This window comes from Myiozetetes cayanensis, unplaced genomic scaffold, assembly GCF_022539395.1.
Source record: "Myiozetetes cayanensis isolate MyiCay16 unplaced genomic scaffold, myiCay2020 scf10, whole genome shotgun sequence".
NCBI lineage: Eukaryota > Metazoa > Chordata > Aves > Passeriformes > Tyrannidae > Myiozetetes > Myiozetetes cayanensis.
Genome location: NW_026086605.1, coordinates 20,068,708 through 20,096,559, shown reverse-complemented (window position 1 = coordinate 20,096,559; position 27,852 = coordinate 20,068,708). Strand labels below are relative to the sequence as shown.

General features: G+C 59.5%; 3 protein-coding genes across 4 annotated transcripts in view; 2 read left to right on the top strand and 1 right to left on the bottom strand.

Annotated features, from left to right (window-relative positions):
- The first annotated feature begins 1 nt into the window (after window position 1).
- On the top strand, window positions 2-9,576 carry TMEM150A (transmembrane protein 150A). Its single transcript, XM_050305750.1, has 7 exons — window positions 2-188; window positions 2,223-2,270; window positions 4,490-4,561; window positions 4,711-4,778; window positions 4,900-5,027; window positions 5,930-6,107; window positions 7,866-9,576. The coding sequence occupies exons 1-7, from the start codon at window positions 109-111 to the stop codon at window positions 8,108-8,110; spliced, it is 819 nt and encodes a 272-aa protein (XP_050161707.1). The 5' UTR covers window positions 2-108; the 3' UTR covers window positions 8,111-9,576.
- A 243-nt stretch (window positions 9,577-9,819) lies between these two features.
- On the top strand, window positions 9,820-20,748 carry NFKB2 (nuclear factor kappa B subunit 2). The gene is made up of 24 exons (XM_050305754.1): window positions 9,820-9,890; window positions 12,722-12,913; window positions 13,983-14,027; window positions 14,464-14,542; window positions 15,000-15,040; window positions 15,132-15,230; window positions 15,476-15,627; window positions 16,233-16,339; window positions 16,480-16,638; window positions 16,741-16,845; window positions 16,989-17,074; window positions 17,199-17,337; window positions 17,417-17,536; window positions 17,629-17,811; window positions 17,970-18,111; window positions 18,249-18,363; window positions 18,554-18,761; window positions 18,850-19,019; window positions 19,185-19,287; window positions 19,421-19,650; window positions 19,840-19,909; window positions 20,013-20,185; window positions 20,263-20,374; window positions 20,464-20,748. The coding sequence occupies exons 2-24, from the start codon at window positions 12,869-12,871 to the stop codon at window positions 20,577-20,579; spliced, it is 2,799 nt and encodes a 932-aa protein (XP_050161711.1). The 5' UTR covers window positions 9,820-9,890; window positions 12,722-12,868; the 3' UTR covers window positions 20,580-20,748.
- A 182-nt stretch (window positions 20,749-20,930) lies between these two features.
- PSD (pleckstrin and Sec7 domain containing) overlaps window positions 20,931-27,852 on the bottom strand; it is a 38,507-nt gene continuing 31,585 nt past the window's right edge. For both annotated transcript variants that reach the window (XM_050305707.1, XM_050305708.1), the window contains 7 exons: window positions 27,353-27,396; window positions 25,998-26,176; window positions 25,068-25,138; window positions 24,340-24,497; window positions 23,875-24,019; window positions 23,122-23,265; window positions 20,931-22,853 (listed from right to left, as the gene is read on the bottom strand). In XM_050305707.1, coding sequence (XP_050161664.1) covers window positions 22,614-22,853; window positions 23,122-23,265; window positions 23,875-24,019; window positions 24,340-24,497; window positions 25,068-25,138; window positions 25,998-26,176; window positions 27,353-27,396 — 981 coding nt within the window. In that variant the 3' untranslated portion in view covers window positions 20,931-22,613. The remainder of the gene's footprint in view (window positions 22,854-23,121; window positions 23,266-23,874; window positions 24,020-24,339; window positions 24,498-25,067; window positions 25,139-25,997; window positions 26,177-27,352; window positions 27,397-27,852) is intronic.

Genomic DNA, 27,852 nt, shown 5'->3' with positions numbered 1-27,852 from the left:
GGCCCCGGCCCCGCCGCCCATGGGGAGCGCGGCCCGGCGGCGGTCCGGCAGCAGGAGGCAGCGGGGAGGCTCCGCCGGCGGCCCCGCTCGCCCGTAGCTCGGCGGGGCATGCCCGGCTCCAGGATGCCGGCCTGGGGGATCCTGCCCATCACGCTGCCTGCCTTCACCATCACCGGCATGTGGATCGTGTGAGTGCCGCGGGGCCGCCGCCAGCCCCCCACTCGCGGGCGGCGGGGCCGGGAGCGCCCGGCCCGCGGGCGGGATGCTGCGGGATGCTGTGGGCTGGGGGCCGGAGGAGACTTCAGGGTGGGATAATGCGCGGCAGGAGGTTGCGGGGCGCCCCTGGCCCCCGTCATGTTGGGGCACTTCGGGACGCTCCCTGGCTCCCACACCTCCCTGAGCCCCCACAGCCGCCCTGCGCGGTCCCCGCGCCCCCTGCAGCAGCTCTGGCGTGTGCCTCCCTGCCCTTACATCCCTGGCACCCCATGGAATCGCGCGCCCCTGTCCCGGTGTGAGTGCGGCTGATGCTCCGGTGGCACGGGAACGGCTTTGGGAGCCGTGCCACCAGCCCAGCTCCTGCAGCGCCGGGGCCCGTACATGGGCACCCATCCCGTGTGGTAGATGGATGGAAGGGCCTTGTGCTGAGGGCAGAGGCTGTGTCACCTGGGTGAGCAGCATTAGTCCACCCCACCAGTCCCCTTCTCAGGCCTTAGCACTGATGGACAATGGGATTTTTCCCAAAGGCACGGGGAGCCTCAGTATTGATGGTGGGACTTTCCAATGTGCGGGATGGAGCAAATGCGTCCCATAACCCTACAGGTCCCTTCAAGTGTTTTGTCTTTGGTATCCCCTGTCCTCCTTCACAACAAAGCCGAATGCTGACCCTCGTGCAAGGAACCTGTGCTCCAAGTTTTTTCCTTGGGCACCGTGTTAAGCACTGTCTGTCTCCTGTGAGTGACCCTGGCAGGCAGATGCCCCTCCTGCCTGGAGCAGCACAGGTGGGAGTTGCTGCTTTATGGTCCTCACAGCCAGAGCTGCCCTGGGAGTGGCCCTTTTGGGCCCTTTTCCTGGCACCAGACACATCCTGCAGCCCCCCTGCGATGTTGTGTCCCTCCCAAGTGCAGAGCCAGCAAGAGGTTGGGCAGTTGCCTGTGGAGTGCCTGGCCCACGCAGGGTCCCATCAGCCATGCCTGGGATGCAGAGCCACAAGAGGGGAGGGTAGGCAGGGGCACATCCCCCTGGGAGAGAACAGTGCTGTTTGTGACTCTGTTGGCTTACTGCCCCCTCCCAGGAGGGTATGGAGGTCTGGGATGAGTACTGAGTGCTTGGGTGAAGTCTGGGAAGTGGCTGGGTGAGGGATCTCCTGGAGGGTGCTACCCCTTGGATCCCCCCAGCTGTCCTGCTCTTTGCCTCTCTTCTGGGAACACCCTTTTTGCAACCCAGCTTTGTGTGGCCAGCTCAGGCAGGATAGGGGTTTTCGTATTGGTGTCGGGGCTTATTTTTAACCTGAGCTCTTTATGGCCATGATCTGAACAGCATGGTGCTGCCTGCTGCTGTGGCTGCTGGGCAGGAGGGCTCCTTGATGGCTGGGGCGGCCCCAGGGCTGAGCACCCCTGGAGCGAAGCCAGATGCGTTTCATGAGCCCCTTGTTATGCTGACCGAGATGCAGGGATGACTCCACAGTGAAGGGCTCGATGGAGCTATCTGCCCAAAATGCCCTGCCAATGCACCAGCTACTTATCCAGACTATTTACAGCTCCATCACTAGCCAGCCAGGAGCTGGGGGAAGCACGGCAGAGCCATCAGGTGACAGCTGGCACAGCTGTGGGCTGATGGAGAGCCCCAGTACCAGGGCAGGGGCTCCGTGGCAGAGCAGTCCCCAAGAGACAGCAGCACGAAGGGGAAGAGGCCCCACAGAAGCAGCTGCACCGAGCTGGAGCAGGAGGTGGCTCTCGGCAGGGATGGGGGTACAAGGCAGGGGGGCCTGGTCCCAGCAGCGGGAGCTCCACGGAGCGTGTGCTGGGCTCATGCACTTGCTTTCCTTTTCCCTGCTTTGTGAAGCTGGGAGGTGCCACAGGACGAGTGCTGGCCCCTGCCCGGCAGTGAGGGCTTTTATCATCTGCTCTGGCAGCTGGTCCCTGGGGCTGGTCCGGGTGCTGGCAGGGAGCGGGGATGCAGGGAGGCAGGTGGCTGCAGTAACCCTGTTGTTGTCTCTCCCCCAGATACGCCATGGCACTCTCCAACAACCACATCTGCCCTGTCCACAACTGGTAAGGCCTGGGGGGAGGCAGGGGCTCTTTGGCTCAGTCAAAGGCTTCGTAATGCCGGGTCCCTTCCAGACCTGTCCCACTTGAACTGTGCCACTCTGTGCCAGACCACTAGGTAGTTGAGGCACCCCCTGCACCATCCCTGTGCTGAAAGGGGGGTTGGGGATCAGGCTGGCCCTGGGACGGGGCTGGGGATGACAGGAGAGGTGGGAGCATTAAAGGCAACTCAGAGCCACCTTCACCCTCAGCAGACGTGGTGGTGAGCCTGATGGGGTGCAAATGCCCCAGGGCATGTGTCTCCTGTCTGGCCCACAAGTAGCTTTTGGGAGCAGAACTGCTTTGGGGGGACTAGCTTCTGTCAGGGTTGGGCTACCCTCTCTCCCCTGCCCAGGCTCGCGTGCAGCTACAGCTGCTCCGGTGAACAGTCCAGCCCTGCTGCAAACCAGGCAGAGAGAAGGAGGCCATTGAAAAAACACAGCATGGAGAAAGTATGAAAATAAGTGGTCAGGGAATTACAGAGGGCCGTGTGTCTCCATGGAAAAGGTTGCGACTTGCTTGCTTGAGGCTAAATCTGGCAGTGCCAGGGGGATGGGATGGCCTCTCGGTGCCTGGACACCCCATGAGCAGAGCTGCCTGCAGCTCCCCCAGATGGGGGACAAGGGGTGGAGAAGGCAGGGACTGGGAAAAGAAACCCTGTTTGGTCTCTTGGCAACTTCTTCTGCAGGGTTTTTGACTTGTTGTGTCGCCTTAAAAATCTGCCCAGAAAGATCCATGTTAGTTTAATTCTTGCTGGAGTGTTTGAAGAAGGGAAAAAAAAAAAAACCTGCTGCCATTTCCTGCCTGATGGCTGATTCTGCCCTGGGAAGAATGTGTGTGTCGGGTTGTCTCCAGCCCTTAATGATGAATAATGCTTCCCGGCCTCAGGCTGCTCACTTTAAACAAAATAATAATAAAAAAAACGCTCCCAAACCAAACACGGCCCCAAGAGCAGCCTTTGAGGAGGCCGTGGGGCTCCACGCCTTGCCTGGGTTTAGTGGTTGGAAAACAAAGCCACCAGCAAACTGAGGAGACTGCAAAAACATCAGAGCCCAGCCCAGCCCTTTCCAGAAAGGATTTTTTAACTGTGTGCTTGCTGCACGGCTGGAGGTGCGGATAGTCAGGCTGGGACAGGGACAGGGAAGGGCTGGTCCCTCACAGCTCCCATCTCCACTACTGGGCTGGGGGTGTCTGAGGGGGCCCTTTGGAACACAGGACTTTGGGCTCCCTGCTTGTGGTGTGAGAAGGGGCTCATACTCAGCCATGCCAGGCAGAGGTGCTGGATGCCTGGGTGATGCTGCAGCACAGGGGCACCCAAAAACCCTCTGAGTGTGTGCCAGCTCCTGGGAGAGTTGTGAGGGTGAGGGGGGAAGGAACCCCACGGTGGGAATTTGGTCAGGGTTGCAGGCAGCAGCTGTGGTACAGGAAGGTGTTTCAGGCTGATAAAGAGCTCGGGGTCCCCATGCTCACAGGGTCTGTGGGTGCAGGAGGCGCTCCCAGGTTTCTGCTGTGGGTAGAGGCACCAGAGCCCTGCCCCAGCCTGGCAGTACTGAGGGCTGCTAACGGGCCCCTGGGGGGATGCCTTGCAGCCATCTCTGGTCATGTCCTCCCTCAGGCAAGACCTCCCAGCTCCTCGAAGCTCAATCCCTCCCTCCCTCCTGAGTATGAGTGGTGCTGTTGCAGGAGTGCTTGTGCATTTCCCCACACAGCTCAGTGTTCCTACCTGGCCCCTGCAAACCTGGAGCCATTGTTTCATCAACAGCTCCCACCCCAGGGGTGTGGGATGGGGCTTGCAGGTGTGTGCTCCCACCCCAGGGGTGTGTGATTGGGCTTGCAGGTGTGTGCTCCCACCAGAAGCCCCTGAGCCCAGCACCCTGGCCTGTGCACTCAACAGGGTGTGCAGCCTCACCATGGCTTCTCCCTCACAGGCAGGGGCTCCGGGTGGACAGCAAAGCCAGAAGAAGGGGATGGGCTGTGGAAGCTGGGATGTGATGTTACCAGCGGACCCTGTTGGGCAGTGGGTCACGCCCTGGAGGGACTTGGCCCCAGGATGCAGGCACATCCCTGGGGTTGGGCTGTGCTCACTGGGGAGCAACTCTGTTGCCCTTGCAGGGCCAGTGGGCAGGAGACAGGAGGGTCCCAGGCAGCATCTCTGCTCTGCTCACCCGTCCCTTTGCTGCTGGCAGGAATTACAATCAGTCGTGTGACATGGACGGCCCCAGCTCCTGCTGCACGCTGGATCACATCCCCCTCGTCAGGTGAGCAGCCGCAGGGTGGGAACACAGGGCAGAGCCACTCTGGGACCCCTCCAGGGCAACCTAGGAGGGTGCTTTGGTGAGGGGGAAGCAAGTGCACAGCCAAGTGCCCCCTGTCTGAGGGCTCCCTGGGTCTTGCTTTGTCCCCACAGCAAGTGTGGCACCCTGCCTCCCGAGAGCTGCTTCTTCAGCCTCATCTGCAGCCTGGGCTCCTTCATGGGTAAGTGCTGGCTGTCAGGGGAGTGGGCTGCCCTGCAGCACACACTTCCAGCACAGGGCAGGAATGGGATCAGGGGGCTGTGGGCAGCAGCATGTGATGGGGCTGTGTCTCCCTCCTGCAGTCATCCTGGTGGGACTGCTGCGCTACGCCCACCTCCTGGAGCGCCTGGGGCCATCCCTGCTCAACACCCTGGGGCTGGCCACTGGCTGGGTCTGCGCTGCCGGCCTTACCATGGTTGGCAACTTCCAGGTAAGGCATCTTCTCGGGAGTCCCTGGGGCAGGGGGGTGGGGGAAGGCCTTGGCTGGAGCGGGGCAGTGGCAGTGCTCAGCAGGGTAGGGTTTGGGGTGGTTTGGTGGTGGTTTCTGTCTGTGTAATCCTTCCCTTTTGCTGGGTCAATTCTGTGCTTCCCAGAGTGCTGGAAGTCCTGTTTGCTAGTGTGTTCATAGTTCAGGTCCAGATTAAGCTGTTGGGTTTGGTTTAACCCTTACCTGAGACCCTCTGCATGGTGTGTCCCCTCCATGGTCATGTGCAGGGCTAGGGACATGCCAGCTGGGCTGAGGACTGGGCCAAGCTGCCGATGCTCCTGTTCAGGGGTGATGCCAGGTAACTGTTGGGACAGAGCCTGTGCTGGCAATGACCAGAGTGAGCCCAGGCTTGGCAGCACACAACAGCACTCAGCCCCTGCCTGCACTGCCAGGCACCAGCCTCCCGGCAGCTGCCTGCCCACTGCCTGCAGCAGCCAGTCCCTCCTGCTTGGCAGGAGGCTGCTGCCAGCACCAGCCACAGGAGAGGCTTGCTGGCCCTGATCCCCCTGGTGCCCCAGCTGTGGGTCAGCAGCACTGGGCTGTGACCCTCGGGGGAGCAGTGTGGGTGGCCCCAGATGCCTCTCAGGGCAGAGGGCAGCCCCTGCCCCTGGGCACAGCAGGTCTGCTGGCACAGATAAAAGAAACAGAGTGCTTTGAGATCCCAGCAGCAGATACCGGGTACAAATCTGCTCTTCAACCCGGAGTTAGGCACAGGGTGAGCTGCCTGGACTTGCTTCTGACACTGCCTGCACCCCTGTCTGGGCAGGAGCCCAACCCCTGGAGCAGAGCCGTGCTGTGTCGGGGAGTGTCCCAGGGTGCCGGCACTGATGGTCTCTTCCCCACAGGTGGACCATGCCAAGGTGCTGCACTACATTGGGGCAGGGGTGGCCTTTCCAACCAGCATGCTGTTCCTGCTCCTGCAGTCCATCCTCACCTACCGCATGGCCAAAACCCGAGGGCAGTACTGGACTGGCCACTTGCGAAGCATCCTCACCACTGTGGCCTTCATCACCCTCGTCTTCAGTATCCTGAAGGTGTGGGAAGAAGTTTTGGGTTGGACTGGCGAAAGGTGCTCCTCATGGTGGGTTATGCACCCCGTGTTCTCCATCTTTTGTCTGGCAGTGAGGCATTGAGCCAGGAGAGGGGCTGGGCAGGGGACTGAGGGTGGGCAGCTCTCTGCTGGACAAGCAGCAGTCTCAGAGCTGAGGAGGGGAAGGGATGTGGGTGGGCATCTCTTAGGGTGCTGGGATGCCCCAAACCAGCCCTGCCCTGGCTGCTGCAGCCCAGCCACCACTGCAGACTCCAGTCCCACACAAGCCAGGTCTGGTTAATTGATGGGTTTTTTTTCATGAGACAAAGGTATGTGGAGCAAAGTCCATCTGGGTTACCTGCATGACCAAAACTGAGTACAGAAGTGCTCTGTGCAGGTGCCGGGTGGGCACATGGCAACACCTCTGCCAGCCAGGGCTCTCTGGCACCCACAAGCCAACCTGCCTGTGAGGATGAGGGAGGACTTGGTGAGCAGGCACTGGGGTTTGCAAACACCATACCAGGGAGGGAGGGCATGGTGTCAGGTGGACTGGGGCTCTAAGAATGGTCCTGAGTGTGTGACCAAGGAGCCAGAATCTTGTTTGGGACTGAGGGTGGGGATAAATTGGGAAACAAGGTGGTGGTTATTGGGCAGGAAGGGGAAAAAACATCCCGTGTCTGTGGGTCCCAGAGAGGCTGGCTGAGGTGAGCAGCACAAAGAGGAGCCTGGGGGGTGCTGGCAGGCCTGACACATATCAGAGGGTCTTGCTCTGTCACTGCAGCAGGCAGGCAGGCTGGGAATCAGTCAGGGAGCTGGGAAGGGTAGGAGTGCCGCAGGGCCATGCCAGCTGGGAGGGACAGGAAGGGCACGTAAGGACAAGGAAGACAGGAGTGGTGCCCATCTGCTGTGGCCATCCTGCTCTGTAAGCACTGGGGGCTAGCAGTGGGAAAGCAGTGAGCTGTGGTGTGGACAGTGGGGGGAAAGCTCTGGGATCTCTCCTGATGGGATGTGGGGAGTGAGCGGAGGGCTCTACACTGCACAGGTCAGGTCCCTGCCTCTGCAGCTCTCCCAGATCTTGGTCTCACTGGCAGAAGGCACCGTACTGCTGGAGGCTTCACCTGGAGGGTTGGGTGATGCCTTCCCCTCATCCATGGTGGCTCTGGCAGTAAATTTCCCTTGAGATCCTTGGTGAGGATGAGAGAAGGATAAAGAAACTCTGGCAGCAGTAGGACATGGAGAAGCAGGAGCAGGTCGCTTCCCTGGTATGGGCCACCTTGCAGCACAGAGGGACAGGAGGTGCTGCAGGGCTGGGATGAGCAGCCCAAACCCTGTTACCAATGGGGTGGAGTGCTGATCATTTTTAATGGCATCCTGCAGGAGGATGGGGAGTGTCAGCCTGGCTTGAGGAAGAGGCAATGGGTGTGGGAAGGGTGAGGCATCTGGATACCTGACTTGCACTGAGAACTGCAGCCTGAGTTCCTCCTGCCCTGGCCTTCTCAGGAAATCCCAGCCTGGCATCACTCCCATGATTTACTGAGGCTGGTTTGGGCATGTGTGCCATCGCCTCACCTGTGCTAGGGCCCTGGTGGTGCTGGGAAAAGCATGTGGGGTTTCCGGGTTTCAGGAGTGGCAGTGCGTTTCCTGCAAGGGAGGGTATTCACAGCCACCCTGGTATGTGGTGGCAGTGGGACATGGTCCTCCATGAGGTGGTTGGTGCCCAGCTGTGCTGTCCTTGACTGGGATACCCTCAGGCGGCGTGTTCTTCATCCAGGAGAGCTTTGTGCTGCAGCACGTGGCTGCCCTGTGCGAGTGGATGTTCATCATCGATGTCCTGGTCTTCTACGGCACATTCACCTTTGAGTTTGGGGCCATCTCCACAGACACCTTCCTGGTCCTTCTGAAAGCCAGCCGGGCTCCCAAAAGTTACAAAGACGAGAGCAGCATGTCCAGCACAGCCCACATCCACAGCCACGTGGAGGGCTTGGCTATGGCCTGACCCCCACAGGAGGCAGCTCACAGTGGAGACTCCCAAATTGGGTTCTGACAATAACTCCCCACCTTGAATGTCTCTGAGACCCCAGCTGCCTTGGGGTGCTTGTGTGTATGTGTGTGTGTGTGCACATGTGTGCATGTGGTGCCCTCCACTCTTGGCAGGAGCTGTGTCCAGGACTCCTCTGGCAGCTGGTGCCCTGCAGGAGCTGCTCCCTCCCTGCCCACAGGATTTGGGGTCACTGTTGGGGTGCAGGGATGCCAATCTGATGCTATCAACAGAGCCAGGATCTGCCCCAGAGCCTCTGGGGTAGCCTTGTCTGAGTCAGGGGCTGCTGCAGGCTGTCACACAGAGGCCCCCTTCTGTAAGTGTTGTGCAGGAACAGGGGACTCACTCTTCCCTCACCACACAAGCCTGGTATGCTGGGAGAGGGGCATCTCTCTCTTCTTCCCTCCTCCACAGGGGTAAGGTTCAGCAAAACAAGCCTGCCAAGTATGACTGTCAGAGGAGCCAAAAACCCAGAGTGCCTTTTCCCTTCCTTAGGAAGTTACAGCAGTGCCGGTCTGTCTGCACTGCACCCCCAGTGAGGATGGCAGCAGGGGATCTCTCCCTGTCTGCCTTCCTGGGTAGAGGCAGTGCCTCACACCGCTACAGGGTGACACCAGCAGCCCTGGCTGGACTCTGCTGGGCTCTTGAGCTCTTGCTGCTCAGGGCCTTACTTGCCTTCAGTTGATGACTTTCCTGTCATTTTTTTCAGCTTTGAGAATTGCTGAGGCAGGTTTCACCTGCTGGGCCATGCCATTCCCGTGCTCCCAGCTAATTTGGGAAGTGAGTCTCTGAATTTACCGTCATATCAAGGATGTCTTGCAGGCACTGTGCCTGCAGAGCAGTGGATTTCCCCTCTGTACCGCTGCCAACCGCAGCTGTCCAATGGGGGAGCATCCCAGTCCAGGGTGGATGGCCACCAGCCCTCCCACCCAGGGAGCACAGGCACAGAAAGGGGAGGCACTTCTGTAGGAACAGGTAAGCGCATGCCCTGTTCTGCTGGGACTCCCAAATCCGTCCGCTGGTGCCTTGGCCAGCACCTGCCTGGTGGGAGCCCATCCTGCTCAGTCTCTCATCCTTAGGCTGAGCTGCAGCCCGGGGTGTCCTGGGCAGGGGGGTGGGTGTTGTGTGGTATGAGTGCTCTGTGTGTGTGTGTGTGTATAGATCTACAAATATAGATATATATATATACATCCATATATATATATAAATTTTCCCTTGTCCCTGGAGAGGGGCATTTGCTGCTGCTGCTGTGCGCATTGATCAGGTTGGGCTTGCCTATTTGCCCACCTTTCCAAACCGGCCTGTAAATCCACCAGTATATGTAGTTCAAAGAGGAGCGTTTCTGACTTTTATATCTAATATATTTTTTAAAAAATATATATAAAGACAACAGTGAATTTACAATAATAAAAGTGAAAATCAGCCATGGGTGAGGCAGATGGTCCTTCCCCGCCGGGGTAGCAGCTGGCTTTGGGAACGGGGTGAGTGGCCCTGCGGGTCTCAGGACAGCCGTGAGCCGGGGGCTCGGTGCCCTGACCCGAGTGGGGGACAGGCGGCTTCGCCGGGATGCAGCAGCCCGGAGCTGCCCGTCCCCTCGGGGGTCCCCCGGCCCTCCCTGTTACTGTCCCGCCGGGCGGAGCCGGGCCCGGGAAGCCCCGGGAGGCGGAGTCAGGACGGGACTTTCCCGGTACCGCGGCCGGGGCGCGACGGCTGGGCTGGGGCTGGTGCTGGGATGAAGGTAAGCGGCCGGGCCGGGGTCGGGGTATCCTGGGGTGCCGGGGGGATGCGCCCGGGCTGCCTGCTCCAGCGGGAGAAGGGTTCCCAGGGAAAGGGAACTCAGCGGTCCAGAGGTTTAAAGTTCCCTTGCCAGGGCTGCCTATCCTTGCGGAACGGCCCTCGACCACTTCTGGGATCCAGCCGCTGCCTCTGGAGCGACCACAGGGCTCGCTGGGGTAGGGGAAGTTGGGAAGATTCAGGATGGAGAGACAGCTGCTCTCTTGGAGTGGGGAGGAGGCAGCAGGTCCCAGCGCTGGCGCTTACACCCGTTTCCCTGGCGGTGGGGAAGTTGCTTATTTCCCTGTTTCTGTGTTACCAGTGGGTTCTGCCCTGTCCCACTGCTCTCTGTCTTGCACGTTGAGCCCTGCTTGCGCTGGAGCAGGGCTGGCTTCCTGCCTGCTCCGACGGGAAGAGATCCATGCCCGCAGGCTCAGCAAGCTGTACCCCAAATGGAGACGTGAATGCCAACACGGTAGTGGTATTGTGGGTAGAGTGGAAACCAGAGAGAGTGAGAGATGGCAAACGCTGGGTTGTCACTGAGAGGTGTTCTCTGAGGGCACACGGATGTACAAGTGGAGCTATGGTTCATAACACAACAGCAAAGGAGCTGATTTACAGGCCCTAGAGGAGAAAACCAGAAGATCAGTGGGTGGCTGGGGTTTGCCAAAACCAACTTGATAGCCACAAAGAGAGTAAAGGCTTTTTATGCAGAGAGATACAAATGGCTTCAGCGCTCTAAGGCAGGCTGTCAGGAGGGGAAGGCTTGAACAGCTTTCAGGGAGAGGGGATTTCTCTCTGTCGTGCTTGCACATGAAGGACTTCATTTCCAGGAAGGCTCTCAGAGCAAAGTCCTTGTAAACACTAGGAGAGACTCAGCAGCCTCCTGCCAGACCCTTGCCAGTAGCTGTTGGGACTCTTGGGATGGAGCAGAGTACAGGATTTGTGCAGAAAGCAAGACCAGGTATTTAGGGCCATCTTATTCAGGCATTAGCAGACCCCAAGGGAAACAAAATGCACAGGGAATCGTATGTTAGAGCAGCAGCCAGCTGGGTGGCTGGAACATGTCAGCTGTACACTAGGGCGGTTCGGAGCAGGGCTGTGCTCGTGCTGCCTCCTGCATTTCTGGAGCGCTCCTTCCCATGGCTACTAAACGCTCCCGCCTCAGATAGACTGACGTATATTTCCCTCCTGCCTGCGGGGCATCAGCTCTGCGAGTCAGCCGACTGTCATGGGAGGAAAGAAAATAGCACCTGCGTTACTAGGTCACGTTCAAGGAGCTGCAGGCATGGAAGAATGGCTTTAACTCGCGCTGCTTGCCAGCGGCTGGCCCTTAATTGAAGCAGTCTGGCTGGCACAAGGGAGGCTGTGCCATCTGGCAAGGGTGCCGTGGCACTGCTGTGCTCTGGGGCCAGGAACTGGTGCTGTGCCTCGCAGTGCTGGGCAGTGCCTTGCAGCTGGGTTGCTGCTCTTTTCCCCCATTCTCAGCAATGCCCAGAGAATCCTTCCTGAGCCCTAGGAAGGTGTGAAGATGGGGAGGAATTAGCCAAGCAAACGGGGGCTGCTGTTCAAGCCCACAGTCCAGCTCAGATGTGCTGGGTAACACAGAGCGGAGGATGCTACTGATGGAGGAAGGAGAGATGAGTTCCCTTGTAGGATGTGTGGGGGATAAAAGCTGGGTGTGTTACATTCCTAGGGGAAACCCCTGAGTCCTGAGGGCCAAAAGGGCATAGCTGCTTGGTGCAGGAGGCAGGATTTACCTTGAGGATAGGTCTGAGGTTGCTTTTCCAGGAACAAGGAAGGAGGCGATGACACTTTCTCTGCTTGGCAAGCCAGGTAGGCTTCCTCCAGCACACACTGTGCAGGGATATGGCCAGCAACCTCCCAAGAGAGCCAGACTTGTGCAGGCTGGGGAGATGCAGGCATGACTCCATGACATCCCAGTCATGCTGTTTGCTGCAACAAGTGGAAGTATCCTGGGCAGCAATGAGTGCACTGTTAAAACCCCTCAAGAAGGAATGGGGCTGATTGCACCGCAGCAGGGGAGCTGTGCTATCCAAAGGGCACAATTTGTTCTTATCCAGCATATTCAGGCCTGGGCTCCCCCAGCTGGGCTCAGCAGGTGGGGTTCGGGGTGGCTGTTCCCAGCACACTGAGGAAGGATGCTTGTCCCTTTCTTCACCTCTCTGTAAAATCTGTGCCAGCAGATGAGGTGGCTGGCTGGTGGTGGCAGGCGGTATGATGGGTGGGATCCCAACAGTAGGGAGGGTGTGCTGCTTCCCACAGGCCAGTGGGGGGTTGTGTCCATGTTCCTAGGCCTTTTGAAGCCCCTGCAGAATGGCAGGAGGAAGGTCCCACCTCATTTTGCAGTGCTGGATCTCTACCTTCTCCCTCCTTGCACCCTCTGCTGCACCTGCAGGTCCTCAGACTCCATGTCCCAGGCTGCACTTCTGTCTGGGATGCATCCCACAGGCTGGCAGGGCAGGGGCTGCTGGAGCTCACCAGGGCTCAGATGGCAGGCCAGCTAGGGGAAACCTCAGGCCTGGGGTCACAGGACAGCCCCTTTGGAGGACCTGAGTGGCTGAAAAACCTCCTTGAAAAGATTCTGTTCAGCTTCTGAAGAATATGAGTCACGCACAAGTTGAACAATCCCCTTCCTTCCCCTCTTCTCCCACACACCCAAAATCCCCTGAGTGGGACCTGCAGCAACCACTGATTCAGAAATTCATGGTATGAGGGCACCGTGGAGTCAGATACAGGGGCTTTTTTGCTTTTTTTCTTCTTTTCATTGGTTAGTGAGAAGAAATGTGGAGCAAGAGAGCGTGCTCAGAGGCTCTGCTCTGATCCTGCCCCTTTGCTAGAAGTCACCGGTGGTTTTCCGCGGTCAGGCAGGCCTTGACCCCAGTGGAACCCCTGCCTGCGGTACTGGCAGTCCCTGTGGCGATGCTGGGGCTGGACGGGTTGTTGAGACCAGCTTCTTCCTCCCCGGTGAGTAGGAGGAGGGTGCGAGCGTCGTGGGCGGCAAGGAAGGGCCCCTGCTGCTGGCAGTGCCTTGCTGGGGTCGGTGGGGAGCATGCAGTGCTGAGTGCTGGGGCGGTGGGATATGCTCCCGCAGGGAGCTCTGGGGCTGCCGCTTCCACTTTGAAGCCAGATGTTCTCAAGTGGGAAGGAGGGAATGGGAACACGGATAGTGAATGCCTCTCACAGGCCACCTCCGTGGGACAGATGCAGGAGCTGCCGTGTAAGTGGAAACTAAGGGAGCGGGAAAGCACCCCTTTGAGTGCCTGGAAAGGGGCTGCCATGTGCTGCCTTCAGTCTGCAGAGGTCTGGAGAGCTTCCCCTGGCCAGCGGGGGACCAGCAAGCTTGGGGGCAGCACTTTGAGATGACTGCTCCTATTTGAGTCTAGAGGGGCTTGGAGAAGAAATCCCTGTGCTGAAGGCACATCATCGGGGTGGGATGTTGTGGGTTGGGACCTTGCGGGACCCAGGAGCTGTTGCCAGGCTTTGTGGCGTGGACGAGTGGTGTCAGCCGTGTTGCAAGTCTTGCTGGGGAAGGGCCGATGGCTGCGAGGCGGGGATCGGTGCCTGCAGCGGGGCAGGCGGCCGGGGACGGCAGGGGCAAATCCCTCCGTGCTCCCGGGGGGAAAACTCGGGACATGTGGCGCTCTGGGGCTGCTAAGGAGCGCCCGGGGGAGGCGGGCGGGCGTGCTCCGGGATTTCCAGCCCGCCGGGGCTCCGAGTCCAAAATCCCCAGGCAGCGAGGGGACGGCTCGTCCCAGCGCCCCGGGCGGCCGCCGGCGGGCGCAGGAGCGGCGGCGCTCCGAGCCGTGCAGAGCCGTGCGGGGCCGTGCGGAGCTGTGCCCCGGCCGAGCCGCGTCCCCTGCCCCGTGCCCCATGCCCGGGCCCCGTGCCCCGTGCCCGTGTCCCGGCCGCGGCGGGGCGGGGCGCTGACGCGCGGTCCCGTCATTTCCCGGCTCGGCGGGGTTTCTAGGGACTTTCCGGAGCGGCGGTGCCTTCCTGCACTCCCAGTCCCCGCTCAACCCCCCTCTCCCCGCAGGCCGGCGGCCGGCCCCGCGCCGACATGGACGAGCAGTTCCAGCCCGTGAGTGCGGCACGGATCGGTTCGGGTCGGCCCAGGGCGGGTGTCGCTGCCTGGTCCCGGTCCCGTAGCTGGGCAGGGAGCAGTGCCCGACCCCACGGGTGGGGTGGGAGGTGGGGATCTGTGTCTGCCTCTGGGGTGGGAGGTGGAAGGATCTGTGCCTGCCTCTGGGGCAGGAGATGGGAGGTCTGTGTCAGCCTCCAGGGTGGGTAAAGGGGATCTGCTGGTGCCCCTAGGGATGAGCAATGAGCGGTCTGCTCCTGCCCACCCCTCTTCCCAGGGAGGGACAGGGAATATGTTCCTGCCCTGATGGGGGTCTGTGCCAGACTGCCATCACCTGCCCAGGGTGGGAGATGGGGATCTGTGCCAAGCCTCCAGAGCAGTTGGGGATTCCAGCCCCAACACACTCATCACACTCATCTTCCCTCACATCACCCAGTGCCTGGATGGGATTGACTACGATGACTTCAGTTTTGGCTCCCACATGATGGAGCAGAAGGAGCCCCTGATTGAGACGGGTAAGGGCCCCTCTAGCTGTGCCCTTCCAGGGGTCCCCAGCTGCAGTGGGTTTTCCCAGCAGGCTGACTCACACCTCTTAGTTCCCAGCAGCACCACAGGCTGTATCCTTACTGGCCCCATTGTGAGCTGGCTGGGAATCCCTGTCCCATGCCACCAGGATGGGCCCCGCTGCTCAGTCTACCAGGGACTACCAGCTTAGGCTGTGACCTCCCTGTGGTCCCTGCTCCCCATGTGACAGGGCATCCTCTGGTCCTCCCCTCCTCTCCCTGTTGCTCTGACTGCTATTCCCAGCTGTGCTATGACAGCACAGGGGCTGGGGGCCCTCAGTAACCTCATGGGACAGACTGGGGTCACCTCACTTTCAGTACTGTCCCCATACCTCCAGCATCCTTACTGGGAACACGCACTTTGGTTATCCCATGTTTCTCATCAGAACATCTCCTTTCTGTTCTCCAGTAGAAGGTCCTTACCTCGTCATTATCGAGCAGCCAAAACAGGTAAGGATGTCACCCAGGGTGTAACTGTCCCCCCTGCTCTCATGGCATCAAGTTTTGGCCCCCTTGGCTGACCCTCTCTTTGCCTCCGCAGCGGGGTTTCCGCTTTCGTTACGGCTGTGAGGGCCCTTCACATGGGGGGCTGCCAGGAGCATCCAGTGAGAAGGGGCGCAAGACCTATCCCACAGTCAAGGTGAGCACTGCCTTGGGGAGGGGATGGAGCAGCATCTTCAGCCAGCAGTGCACAGGCACCAGGAGAGAGACTTGAAGGAAGGACAGGAAATTTATGATCAGCTCCGCGTGTCTCACAGCACTGGAGGGATGAGAGGGCTGTGGCAGGAGGGGTGGTGGCCATGGGGAGGGGTAGCATGCATTTGTGGAGAGTCCTGCAAACTCCTGGTATATTGTACCTGACTCCCATCTCCTTTCTCCCTGCAGATCTGCAACTACACAGGGATGGCCCGGATCGAGGTAGACCTGGTGACGCACAGTGACCCTCCCCGTGTACATGCCCACAGCCTGGTGGGCAAGCAGTGCAACGAGGCTGGCAACTGTGTCACGATTGTGGGACCCAAGGACATGACAGCTCAGTATGTGTGAGGGGAGCCAGGGTGACCTCTTGCCTTTGTGGCTGTGTGTGCTGCCTGCAGCTTACAAGATGGGACAGGGTGGGGGTTAGTGCACGCTGGAGCTAGGTTTTCCGGATGGAGCCAGGAGTGTGTTTAGAGACAAGTTCATTTTTACAGCTCTGTTCCCTGAGCAATTTGCCTAGATCTGGGTTTTGGCACATGCACCTTATTATGGGCTTCTGTCCTTGGTGTTGCAGCTCCCCAGCTTTGCAGATGACTTTTGAAGCCAGCCCAAATCGTGGGGTTATTCAGCAACTGCTGCAGTTGCTCTTATATGTCCAGCCCTGACTCAGCTTGGTCCGGTTTCTATCCCTCTGGATTTCAGTCCTCCTGGTCTTGTCTTTGACAGCCCTTTGGACTTGTCACCTGTGAAGCCCAGAGTTTCCTCCTTTCCTCTCCTCTGTGGTTGCTCCTCTTTTGCCCCACACATGTTGGTCTCACTGCTACCTGAGTGGCACTGCTCTGTGCTTTGCTCAGCTCCTTCCCCGCTGCAGGAGACTATCCTTTTGGGCTGTCTGCTCCCAGCCCTGACACTCCCAGTTCCCAAGGGGTTCCCTCTTCTCCAGGTTTAGCAACCTGGGTGTGCTCCATGTCACCAAGAAGAATATGATGGAGATCATGAAGGAAAAGCTGAAGCAGCAGAAGATGCGCAACAGGAGCCATCTGCTGACGGGTGAGGGCAGCCTGGGGACTCAGCGGAACTCAACCCCGTGGGGTGACAGCTGGGGGGCTGGGGCTAGCATGGGGCTGGAGTGTGTGGGTGGGGGGACCATCCCCCACCTATCCTGATGGTATCTCCCCCTGCCCTGGCAGAAGCGGAGCTGCGTGAGATTGAGCTGGAAGCGAAGGAGCTGAAGAAGGTGATGGACCTGAGCATCGTGCGGTTGCGCTTCACTGCCTACCTCCGTGACAGCAGCGGGAACTTCACACTGGCCCTGCAACCTGTCATCTCGGACCCCATCCACGACAGCAGTGAGCATGGGGCCAGCCCGGGGAGGGTATGGGGCAGGGTGGGGTAAGAAGGTAAGGGATGCGCTGTCTGCACAGTGGCTCTAAACTCCTCTTGCTCTGCAGAGTCCCCAGGAGCTTCCAACTTGAAGATCTCACGAATGGATAAGACAGCAGGCTCTGTACGGGGAGGGGATGAAGTCTATTTGCTGTGTGATAAAGTTCAGAAAGGTAAAAGCCATTCCCTCCAGCCGAAACCTTCTGGAGGGGCTGTGGCAGGAGAGATCTGGGGCCCCTGGGTGGCCAGGGGTCTGTGTCCCTGGAGCCTGGCTGGGGCAAGGAGACAGGCGGTGCAAGCGCCCTTCTCTCCCCAGATGACATCGAGGTGCGTTTCTACGAGGATGACGAGAATGGCTGGCAGGCTTTTGGGGACTTTTCCCCCACAGATGTGCACAAACAGGTACAGGGGAGACAGGGAGTGTCCTGCTGTGCTCCAAGGTAGACAGGTGCCCTGTGGGGTAAGGGTGCCCTGTCCCCAGCTCCAGGGACGAGCAGGACCTCATATCCATGTGTCCTGCCCACAGTATGCCATCGTCTTCCGCACGCCGCCCTACCACAAGCCCAAGATCGACCGTCCTGTCACAGTGTTCCTGCAGCTGAAGCGAAAACGGGGAGGAGACGTGAGCGACTCCAAGCAGTTCACCTACTACCCAGTGGTGGAAGGTGAGTATCCCCTGGGCAGGCCAGCATGTCTCCTCCCACCGGCTCTGCCCCTCACCCTGCTGCCCCTCTCTCCCTGCAGACAAGGAAGAAGTGGAGAGGAAGCGCAAGAAAGTCCTGCCTCAGTTTCCCCAGCACTTTGGCGGGGGCTCGCACATGGGGGGTGCTGGCGGGGGTGCCGGGGGCTTCGGCTCTGGAGGAGGTGAGTGGGGATGCCTCTTCCCCCTCCCTGCTCGAGTGGCTAAGGGGCTTGCTGCTCCCCTCTGCTCACCTGTCCTCCCCCTTGCTCCGCAGGTGGGAACCTCAGCTTCCCCTACTCCCCTGGGCTGCCGTACAACAGCATCTACTCACCTGGCCCCCACCCTGTGGGGAGCTACCAGGGGGGTGTGCAGATGAAGGGCCCCGAGGCAGAGGGGCCCGGGAGCGACAAGCAGGCACCCGCAGACAGCACGTACTGCAAGGAGCTGCAGAAGCATGGTAGGAGGGGCTGAGCTTGAAGGAGGTCTGGGGGACATCACTCAGGAGAGGAGGTGTGGGTTGGGGGCCTTTCGGGGTGCTGCTCTCCACTGCTGGGGGACACTGGAGGGTGGATGGGGCTGCTGCTCCTGGAGGTGACATCCTGATTTGCCTCCCAGCTCAGCTGTGCCAGCTCTGGATGCTGGCATTAGCTCGTCGCAATGCCCATGCCCTGCTCGACTACTCGGTCACTGCTGACCCCCGTATGCTGCTGGCAGTCCAGAGGCACCTGGCCGCATCACAGGACGAGAATGGAGACACGTGAGCACACGAGGGGTTTGGAGGGAGAGTGTGGTGGCCTTGTTGGGTGTTAGAGCTATTATGGGGGCTCTGGGTGTGGCAAGGAGTACCTGGAGAAGCATGGAGCTGAGCTAGGGACCACCCCGCTCTCTCTACAGGCCTTTGCACCTTGCTATTATCCATGAGCAGACAGCTGTGATCAAGCAGCTGATCGAGGTCATTGTTAGCATCCCCAGCCAGCAGATCATCAACATCTCCAATAACCTGCAACAGGTACATGTTTCCCAGAGCAACCAGTTCTCCTCTACCTGGAAGTAGTTCCCCACTCCTGTTTCCCAACCCTGGGGTCTCCTGTTGCTGCTCCTGCTGAGGGGAGGCTGCAGATCTGAGCAAGGTGCAGCCACACTGGAGAGAACTTGGCTCCTCTTGTGAGCGCTGCTGAGGGTGTGCTGCTGTCCTGCAGACACCGCTGCATCTGGCAGTCATCACCAAGCAGCCCCAAGTGGTCCAGCTCCTGCTGCAAGCTCGCGCTGACCCAACCTTGCTGGACCGCTACGGCAATTCCCTGCTGCACCTGGCACTCCAGGCTGGCGATGAAGAGGTGCTGAAGACACTGCTGGCCCACCTGGGCTCGGCTGCCCCTTACCTGCTCCACCTGCCCAATTTCCATGGTGAGTGGGGTTGAGGGATGATGGGCAGCACCATTGGTGCTGCCATGGGCTTTGCAAGAAGGCTTCTAAGTCTCTCCCCATCTTGCAGGCCTCCTGCCTGTGCACTTGGCTGTGAAGGCAAAGAGTTTGGCCTGCCTGGACCTGCTGGTCAGGACGGGAGCAGACGTGAATGCAGCAGAGAGGCAAAGTGGGAGGACCCCACTGCACCTGGCTGTGGAGATGGAGAACCTGAACATGGCTACTCACCTGGTGAAAAAGGTGTGGGGTGGCTGGTGTGGTAGTGGCTGTGGGACAGGGATGGGGTACAGCCTCCTACAGGGCCTCGGCAGAAGTGGGGCCTCCCCTGAGGTCTTCAGGTAACAGAATGTAGGAGGAGCAGTGCCCAGGCAGCCCATCATCATGGCCTTGCACCTTTCTTGTTAGCTGGGAGCAGATGTCAACAGCCGGACTTTCGCCGGGAACACCCCCCTGCACCTGGCTGCTGGCCTGGGCTCCCCTACCCTCACCAAACTGCTCCTCAAAGCTGGTAAGGCACTGCCCTTCCTCCTTTCCCTTCCCTCTCTGTAGCCTGGGCTGCCTGTGCTGAGGGGTGCCAGGCATAGGGCAGACCCCTAGGCCCACCTTCCCTTTTGGGGGCTCATTCCACCCTTCCCTAACAGGGGCAGATGTTCTGTGTGAGAATGACGAGCCTATGAGCTTATCCTCGTCGGAAGCCAGCAGTGACACGGACACTGACCCCGATGAGCAGGAGCTGGCCATGGAGCTGGGGGAGCCAGCCCTGGCTGCAGAGCACAGCACCAACCCCAGGCTCTCCACACAGGGGCACTGGCAGGCAGGGCACAGGCAGCGCCGCTGCCACACATCCCTGGACCTCACTCGGAGCCAGAAGGTGTGTGGTGCTCTGGGACAAACTCCCAGGGAGCATTTCTATGTGGGCCATGGCATGGATGGGGCAGAGCTGCAGGAGATGCTCCTGTGAGGATGCTGGGGCCCCTCTGTGGCCTGGGAAGATCATAGTGTGAGAAGGTGATGGGGTTCTGGGCAGTGCTTTATGGGATGCTGACATCCGTGTCTGCAGGTGCGGGAGATACTGCTGCAGGCCTCCCAGCAGGGACCCAAGGCAGAGCTGCCTACTGCTCCCCAGCCAGGTGAGTAGCCCTTTTCCTCCCAAAAGCACCTCACGCTGGCAGGGCAGCACTCACCTGGGGGCAAGGATGGGCAGCATGTGATGGAGGCACCTCTCCTGTACAGGGAAGGTCCTGTCACTGGACAGTGAGGCACTGCAGGGGCTGGAGCAGCTGCTGAACCAGGACTGCAGTGGGTCAGACTGGATCGAGCTGGCCAAGCGCCTGGGACTCTGCAGCCTCGTGGAGACCTACAAGGACACCCCCTCGCCCAGCGTCAGCCTCCTGCGCAGTTACGAGGTCAGTGCCTGGCTGGGGTGCCCCTGTCCCGCCTGCCTGCCCAGCAATCAGCCCCGCTCAGTGCCCTCTCTCCACAGCTGGCAGGTGGCAGCCTGGAGGGACTGCTGGAAGCATTGGACTCTATGGGGCTCCACAGCGCTGCGAGGATGCTCCACAAAACTGAGGCACTGGAGAAGCTGCAAAGCACAGGTACAGAGAGCGTGGGCTGGGCGTGCAGAGGGTGTCACTGCTGCCCCCTGACGCCCCATCGCTAAGAGCACCCGGGGGTTCCTTTGCAGAGCTGAAGGAAGACAGCGCCTACGGCAGTGAGTCGGTGGAGGAGGAGCAGGAGCCCACGGTGGCCTTGAAGCCGGGGGCTGAGCTGCCCCCCAGCCAGCAGCCACAGGTGCACTGAGGAGCCAGGAGCCCCTGTGCCTACACACTGCCCTCTGCCTTGCCCACACAAGTGCCTTCTGGACTTGGGGTCCCGGCTGCATGAACTGAGGGGGATGGGACACAGCCGGCTCCTGCCCTTCTCTACTCTTATTTAATGGTCCCTCTTCTAAATAAAAATACATAGTTTCCATTAGCCTTTGCCCTCCCTGTCTCCAGCCCCAGCCATGAGTCAGTGGGCACTAACCCTGCTGAACCCTGCCTGGGTCTGGGAGTCTGGCAGCAAGGAGAGAGCTGCCAGCCCTTCCTCAGCATCCCTCTGTGCCAGGGCTATCCCCAACGTTGGGGAAGAAACCACAGCACACACAAGAAGTGAAGAGTGAGTTTTACTTCAGTAACTGAGAGAAGAAGCTGTACAAAGGTTTTTTTCTCCCCCAAGCCACCTGGGGCAAGGGTGGATTTTTTTCTTTCCTTTTTTTTTTAATTTTATTTTTTTAAATTTTGTTCGTTTGTTTTTGTTTTTGCAATAGCCTCAAAAGAGCAGAATAAAAAGTTTGACACATTCGCAAAGTCAGTGCTGAAACCAGCCAGGTCCCAGGCAGCTGAGAACTGCGTGTGTGCTCCTGCTCACAGCCCTTCTGCTGCCCCCAGACCCCCTTCTGGACAATCCTGCAGCCATGCTCCATCACCTGCACCTTGCTCCGGACAAGCATCCTTCAGCTCACCCTGGAGTGGTGGGGGCTGTCCCAGCCTGCCCCACTTCTTGGCAAGGAGGGAGCCCGTGGCTGAGGAAGGGGCTGCACCACTGCTGTTGCAGCCTGAGGACCTTGCAATGCTGCAGACCAGGCTTTCCTGGCAGCCTGAGGCCCTGGCCATGCGTTGGAGAAGAGGTGTGGGAAGGAAAACTGGCTCCAGCCTGTGCCAGACCCATAGGGCAGTGGGGACCCCCATGTCAGCCCTGGCTCCAGGAGTCGCTGCCCAACTGGGACTACTTATACACTGCTGCCCAACATGCCCCAAGGATGGTGATCACTCCCACATGGTGCAAACAGGGCCTGTCCAGGCTGCCGGGGTGGGGAAAAGGGGAATGGGGGTCATGAAGCACCGGCCCATCAGCCTCCTATGCAGCCACAAGTGCAGCAATGGATGCTGCCACCCCAAGGCTGCTTCCTTGTTGCTGGCAGCCACAGGGCTGTTTCCCCGAAGGGTTGCTGGTGCCAAAGTGGAGCTGGGGAAGCAGGCAGCAGCAGCACACACAGGAGCCCGTGCTCAGCTTGCTGCAGGGCAGGGAGGAGCTGGATCTCCCCTGGTCCTTGTAAAAGCCTCTTTCCCCCAGAATGCAGTGCCTACAGGAAATGGCTGAGTTTCTGTTGTTTGTTTTTTTTAAACAGTTCCCAAAAAGCATCAAAAGTAGCCCCAAAAAAACTTCCCTAGTGGTCAGCTCAATCTGGTACTAAAAAGTGCAAAACTGTATCACAAAAACTGTTCAAAAGTTGTAAGAAAGCGGGGAGGGTGCAGAGGTGACTGAGGTGGCAGGGAGGGGACCAGGTGCCATTGCCCTGGTTTCCCTGGCCACCAGCCCCAGAAGAGGGGACAGGCTAGGACCGGCCCCCTCCCATCTACCCCCATGGCACGACGGAGCTGGAGAAGAAGCAGCCGCTGGCTTTGTTTTGCTGCATTTTTGTCTTTTTTTTTAAACCATTGAAAAATTGAGCCCAGCAGGTGGGTTTCAGTTGTTCCCCTTCCCCAGGGCAAAAGAGTAGGTCCTGCAGCCAAATGCAGGACAAGGAGGGGCAGGAACAAGTCTGATGAGGCCGATGGTGCGGGCAGCTCCTGCAGGCAAGGACCGGGGACTGTCCTGCTCTGCCACCGTCTCCGGTGGAGGGGCCGTGGCCCTGCATGGCTGGTGCTGGCGGCTGCAGAAGGGCTGTCGCTCCCTCTAGCTCGTGCCGCAAACAGGCGGACACATGCAGGGTCTCGGCGGGCACACGGCCTCCACCCCCTGTGCTGGGGGGGCAGGAACGGAGCTGCAGCGCAGGCGGCCGATGCCCCTCACTTAGGACTTCTGGGGGTGGCCGGGGGGCTGGCGGCCAGTGCGCTCCGAGACGTTGCGCTTCACCTTGGTGGCCGTGCTGGAGGGCTCTGCGTTGAGCGAGGGGCTGGAGCGGGATTTTTTCAGGGCATCGTCCTCCCCACCCACTGTGTCAAACAGGGTGGACTCAAATGCTGCCAGGTCCTCGGAGCCAGCCTTCAGCTTGGCCCGCAGCAGCATGGCGTAGGTGCCATAGCGGGATTTCTGGGGGGCACAGTGCAGCAGAGAGAGAGGTTGGCAAGCTGGGTACTGCCCCCTGCACAGCATCCCCATGTCAGGGGGTGGTGCTTCGTAGCCCCACCCACCCCAGTCAGCCTCCCCAGGCTGGGGAATGCTCATGACCCAGTGACACGAACAACGCAGCAACACAGTGCAATTCATCTGACAGGGATAGGTTGGACCCATCACTCAGGATGGCCAAGCGGGCAGGGGCAGAGGGCGTGAGGGTAGAGGGGGGTATCTCCCAGCTCACCTCAAACTCCAGGTACTCTTCCTTCTGCTTTAGCTCCTCATACTCCTTGCCCTTCACCTTCTTCTCAGGCAGTGAGGAGCGATGCTCCAGCAGCTCTGCTGACATCGTCTTAAACTTGGTCTCATGGTTCTTCACCTGCTCCTCCTGGGGAAGGGTGACACCACATCAGTGCCTTGGTCTGTACCCCTGGTAGTGTGAGCTGGCCAGGGACAGAACAGGTTTTTCCCCTTCTGGGTCCAGCCAAGATCTCAGCTTCTGCTGTTAGGTTTGATTTTTTTTTCTAAACAGCAGGCTAAATCACAGGCCCTTGGGGGCAGTCTGCTCTCACCTTGTGGAGGGGCTGACTGAAGTCTTAAAGCAGAAGAATTTAATCCCTCTAAAACTAGGTTGGTGTTTTTTTTAAATCCTTTCTGCTCTATGAATATCTGACCTGGCATGCACGAGTGCCAGCTAATCCCCCCCGCCAGTTGCCTTTCAAAGTCCCTGGCAGGACCCTGCAAGTTGTGGTGTGGGACCACATTCTCTTCCATGGTCTAAACATTGCTTGACTCCGCTTCCAGCTGTGGGGAACAAGACCTCACTGTCTGCCCACAACCTCAGTACCCCTTTGCTCTGTGTCTCCCTTGACCCTGTACCCCACTGGGAGGCAGTGGGGAGCATGGCACCACATAGGTCCCTCCACAGGGGAAAGGGCCACCAGGAGACCCAGGGGGCTTGTCCCATGGTCACAGTTGCCCCCCCACCATGGCCCACCTGGGACAGCCTGGTGCACGAGCTGGGCAGCAGCGGGCGGCTGAACTTCTTCTGGGAGCCGATGGCTGCGGGGAAAGGGGGTGCAGAGAACATGGCTGCCACCACGTTGATGCGTGTGATCCACGAGTGCATCTGTTCGGGGTTCCTAAGGAAAAAAGCCATACCACAGATGGGCTGTGTCAAAGACAGAGGGAACTGCCCTACAGACAAGATCCAGGTCCCCCAGACCCGAGCCCTAGCCAGCCATGACACCCAGGACTCTGCCCCCAGCAATCCTGCGCCCAGCAGGGTAAGAAGAAGAGAAGCTGGACAAAGCTCAGCACTGACACCATGTCCCTTTCCTACCAGAAAGGGCCAGGACTGGAGAGAGCAATGTGGCCCTAAGCTCCATCCCACCCTACCCCCAAGTCAGATGAGCCCTTGCATCCCAGTGTGGGGCCCAGCAAGTGATCCTGAGGGACTCACTGTGCTTGGAAGAGGAAGACCCTCCAGTCAGCTGTCCTGAGGTAGAAGACATTGGGTCGCTTGCTGTAGTCAGACGCCCGCGTGGCAAGCGAATGGTGGATGCTAATAGCATTCTTCAGCTCCTCTTCTGCCAGTGCCTTCCCTGGCTTATACTCCTCCTGCAAATCATGGGGACTTTCAGAGCCAGCTCAGGGATGCACCCCACCATGAGTCAGCTCTATGAGGTTTCAGGTATTGCAGACTAGTGCTGGCAGTGGCAGGGCTTGGAGATCACCCTCCACCAGCCAGCTGCGGACTCTGCTTCCTGCTCATCCTACCCCCCTGGGGAGAGGCTGCACAACCTGGGTGCATTGGCTTGATAACAGCCCAGGGGCTGTTCCCCACTGCCCACAGCTGGGCAGCATGTGTGCCTGCAGGGAACTGGATGTGCAGCCCAACCTCCCACCCAGGGCATTGCCTCCTGTCTCCCCAGCCAAGCCCCCTGCATGTAGGGCTCTCAGTTAGCAGCTGCTTTCACTGCTCAGGCTGAGCCACCCTGGGAACAGGGATGCCACCAGATCCCCAAGCAATGGCTCAAGCATGCATGGTGCCGAGTCTGCTTAGGCCAGGCTTTGCACTGTTGTTTGCTGGAGCCCCTCTCACAGCTGTGGAGACTGCCATGACCCACCCCCTGCGTTGGGGACAATCCTTCCCCCTGTGCAGACACAGGTGGCTCTGCTGCTGCCTACCTTCTGCAGGTAGAGAATCATCCCCTTCAAGATGGCATGGAAGGGCTTCCAGCCGCGCTTCCCTCGGGGTGCTGCCGGGGAGGAGAGAGCCAGCTCAGATAACATCCTCAGCAACTACTGGGGTGAAGGCAACCCCCATCCTCCTCCAGCCAGCCCTGCCACGACGCACGTCACCCCACCCCCGGGACGGGCAGCACGCCAGGCCTGTCCCCGCGCACCTGAGCCCGTGCAGGCCGCGTGGCTGGCAGATGGTGCTGCTGGCAGGGGGCCGCATGCCGCCTCCCGGGGACAGGGACAGCGACAGCGCCGCTGCACTCCCGCCTCGCTGCTTGTGCTCGGCTGCACCACTGCCTCCCTGCTCAGGGAGGGGGACAAGGCGGTGCTGCCTGCCAGGTAATGCTGGCTTTGGAAGGCAGCTGCATCTAATCAGATCTAGGTGGCATTAGATGGCCAGGACTTAAAGGGGATTTTATTGGGAATAGGGTGAACGTGCCTGGCAGTGCCCAACCAACAGCAGCCTGCTGTGTGCCTTGTTCATCACAGCACAGGACACCTTCCTTCTTCATCCCTGCAATCCTGTGGCATGGGTGCAGCCCCTGGGGATCCCACACCACCCCATCTCCTTGTCTGCACTTTTCCCAATGCTGTGGGCAGGGGCTGCAGTGCCCGCCTGCTTGGCTTCTGCCCAGCCCTGACGGTGGGGGCAAATGGGCAGGGAGAAGCTTTCCAGCTCCCCAGCCTGAGGGTTGAATTATGCCTGGCACGTAAAGACAGATAGGGCACAGGGGGCTGATGCTGGAGCCAGGCACAATGCTACCTGCTACCATCAGGTATCACACGGTGACTTCTGCCCTGCTTCCCCTTTAGTTTCTGGAGCTCACTGGTGCCCTCTTGCCCCAAGTGCCTCCCATGGGTTCCCCAGGCACCTACTTTTCTTGCAGTCAGGATCAGCGTGGATCTTGCGGACTAATAGCCCATGCTTGTAGGTGGCAATGCTGGAGTCCTGAGAGAAGTCCAGAAAGGGGTTACTGCAGCTGCTGATGCGCTTGATGGACTTCGGGTTGGGGTCTGCCAGTTCCGAGAGGGATTTTCTCAGCTCCTCCTCATCTCTGACAATCACAGATTTGGGTGGAGAAAGAGTTTGTTACCTTGCGGGGACACCAAATACCAAGGCCAGGAGCAGCAGGCCAAGATGAGCAGTCTCCCACCACCACTGGTGAGCATCCCAAACCCAGCCATGCCCATGTGCCCCTGTCCCTCTAGGCAGTGGAGGTGTTGCCTGACCCCTCGAAAGACAGGGCATTGCGGTGTCTGCTGTCGATTCAGGGTGGGGCACCTGCCTAGCTCTGGGAGTGAGGAGCCTTTTTTTTGGCCAGGGATAGGACTGGCACCTGCCAGGCTGATGAGCCAGAAGCCATGGAGGAGCAGCACCCCAGGGCTACCACATCCCCCAGCCCATGGTATACAGGCTTACAGGTCCCCAGCTGGCCAGAATTTAAAAAAGGGTTTAGAATGGAACTCACCCACAAAGACAGGCCCAGGCTGTGGTCCCCACACATTCAGGGTGGCAGCCAGACTATGGGACCCAGAGCCAGAAGCGAAGAGGTGCAGGGAGACTGTAGTGGGAAGGCCTCGGGCAGTACCAGCCGAGGGCAGGAGCAGGTGTGGGCACTATGTAGGTAGCCCTCTCCCACTAGAGAGCCTGCCCCCTCACCGTGGGCAGGCTGCACCAGTGCTGCTTCCCCCAGCCCGCATGAAGATGTGGGAGCCCAGAACTGCTGCCTCCCCCCTCCCTCAGCCGCTCGCTGCTAATTAAACCCCTCAGCATCTGCCGGCGTCTCCATGGCAGCGGCCGAGTGCATCGCTCAGCGCTGGGTACCACTGGGCTGATTAATCCCTGCAGCGCAGGCGCTGCCGCTTCTGCTGCTGGAGATGGCAGCTGTGGGCGAGGGTGCGGGCACCCTGTGGGGCCCCGGCATAGCCACAGTACCCCCAGAGCTTGCCTACTCCCAACACGGGCATGGCCACCAAGGCACAAAACCACACCAAAGCCACAGGAAGCTGGCCTCAGCTGGCTTTCTCTCAGCATGCTGGGGAAGGTGTTGAGGGCAACCAGGCTTACATTGCCTGCAGCCCCAGCCCAGTCCATCCCAAGCTCCCTCTCCTTCCCAAATCATCACAGGGGCACCTGCACTGCAGCATCACGGCTCATACAGCCTCTGGGGCTTGGTGGCCTCACTGCCTGCCCAGTGCTGGGCAGCAGCACCTCCCGCAGGGGTACTTACATGGCCCACTGCAGCTTCTCGTTCTTGATGGAGCCGTACAGTGCCTGCAGAGAGAAGAGCGGGGGGGTCAGCAGGAGAGTAGTGCCAAGACTGGAGGCTGCTCCAAAGGACAGAGAAGGCACACCAGACTGGCTCAGGGGTACTGGAGGTTAAGGTAACCCCCTGTCAGTTTGTCCTGATCCAGCCCTGTGCAGGCTGGACTACTGACATCACTGTAGCGGCTGCTTCTCCTGGGCACCGTGGGACCTGCAACCCCAAGCACACCCCAGACATGGTGCTGGGGATGGGCCTGGCATTTTCTCCTTTCTTTTCCTTCCACTCTACCTACCTGTGACAGTGTCACAGCATTAGCAGGCATAATGGTGAGGCAGACCAAACACTTCCAAGTCCTTGGGAGAGCTATTTCTCCCCACTACAAGGTGCTCCAGGCCGGTAAAAGCAACAACACTCAGGAGGCCTGAGTCCAAGGAGAGCAAGCTTTTGGGATGGACTTTGGTGGT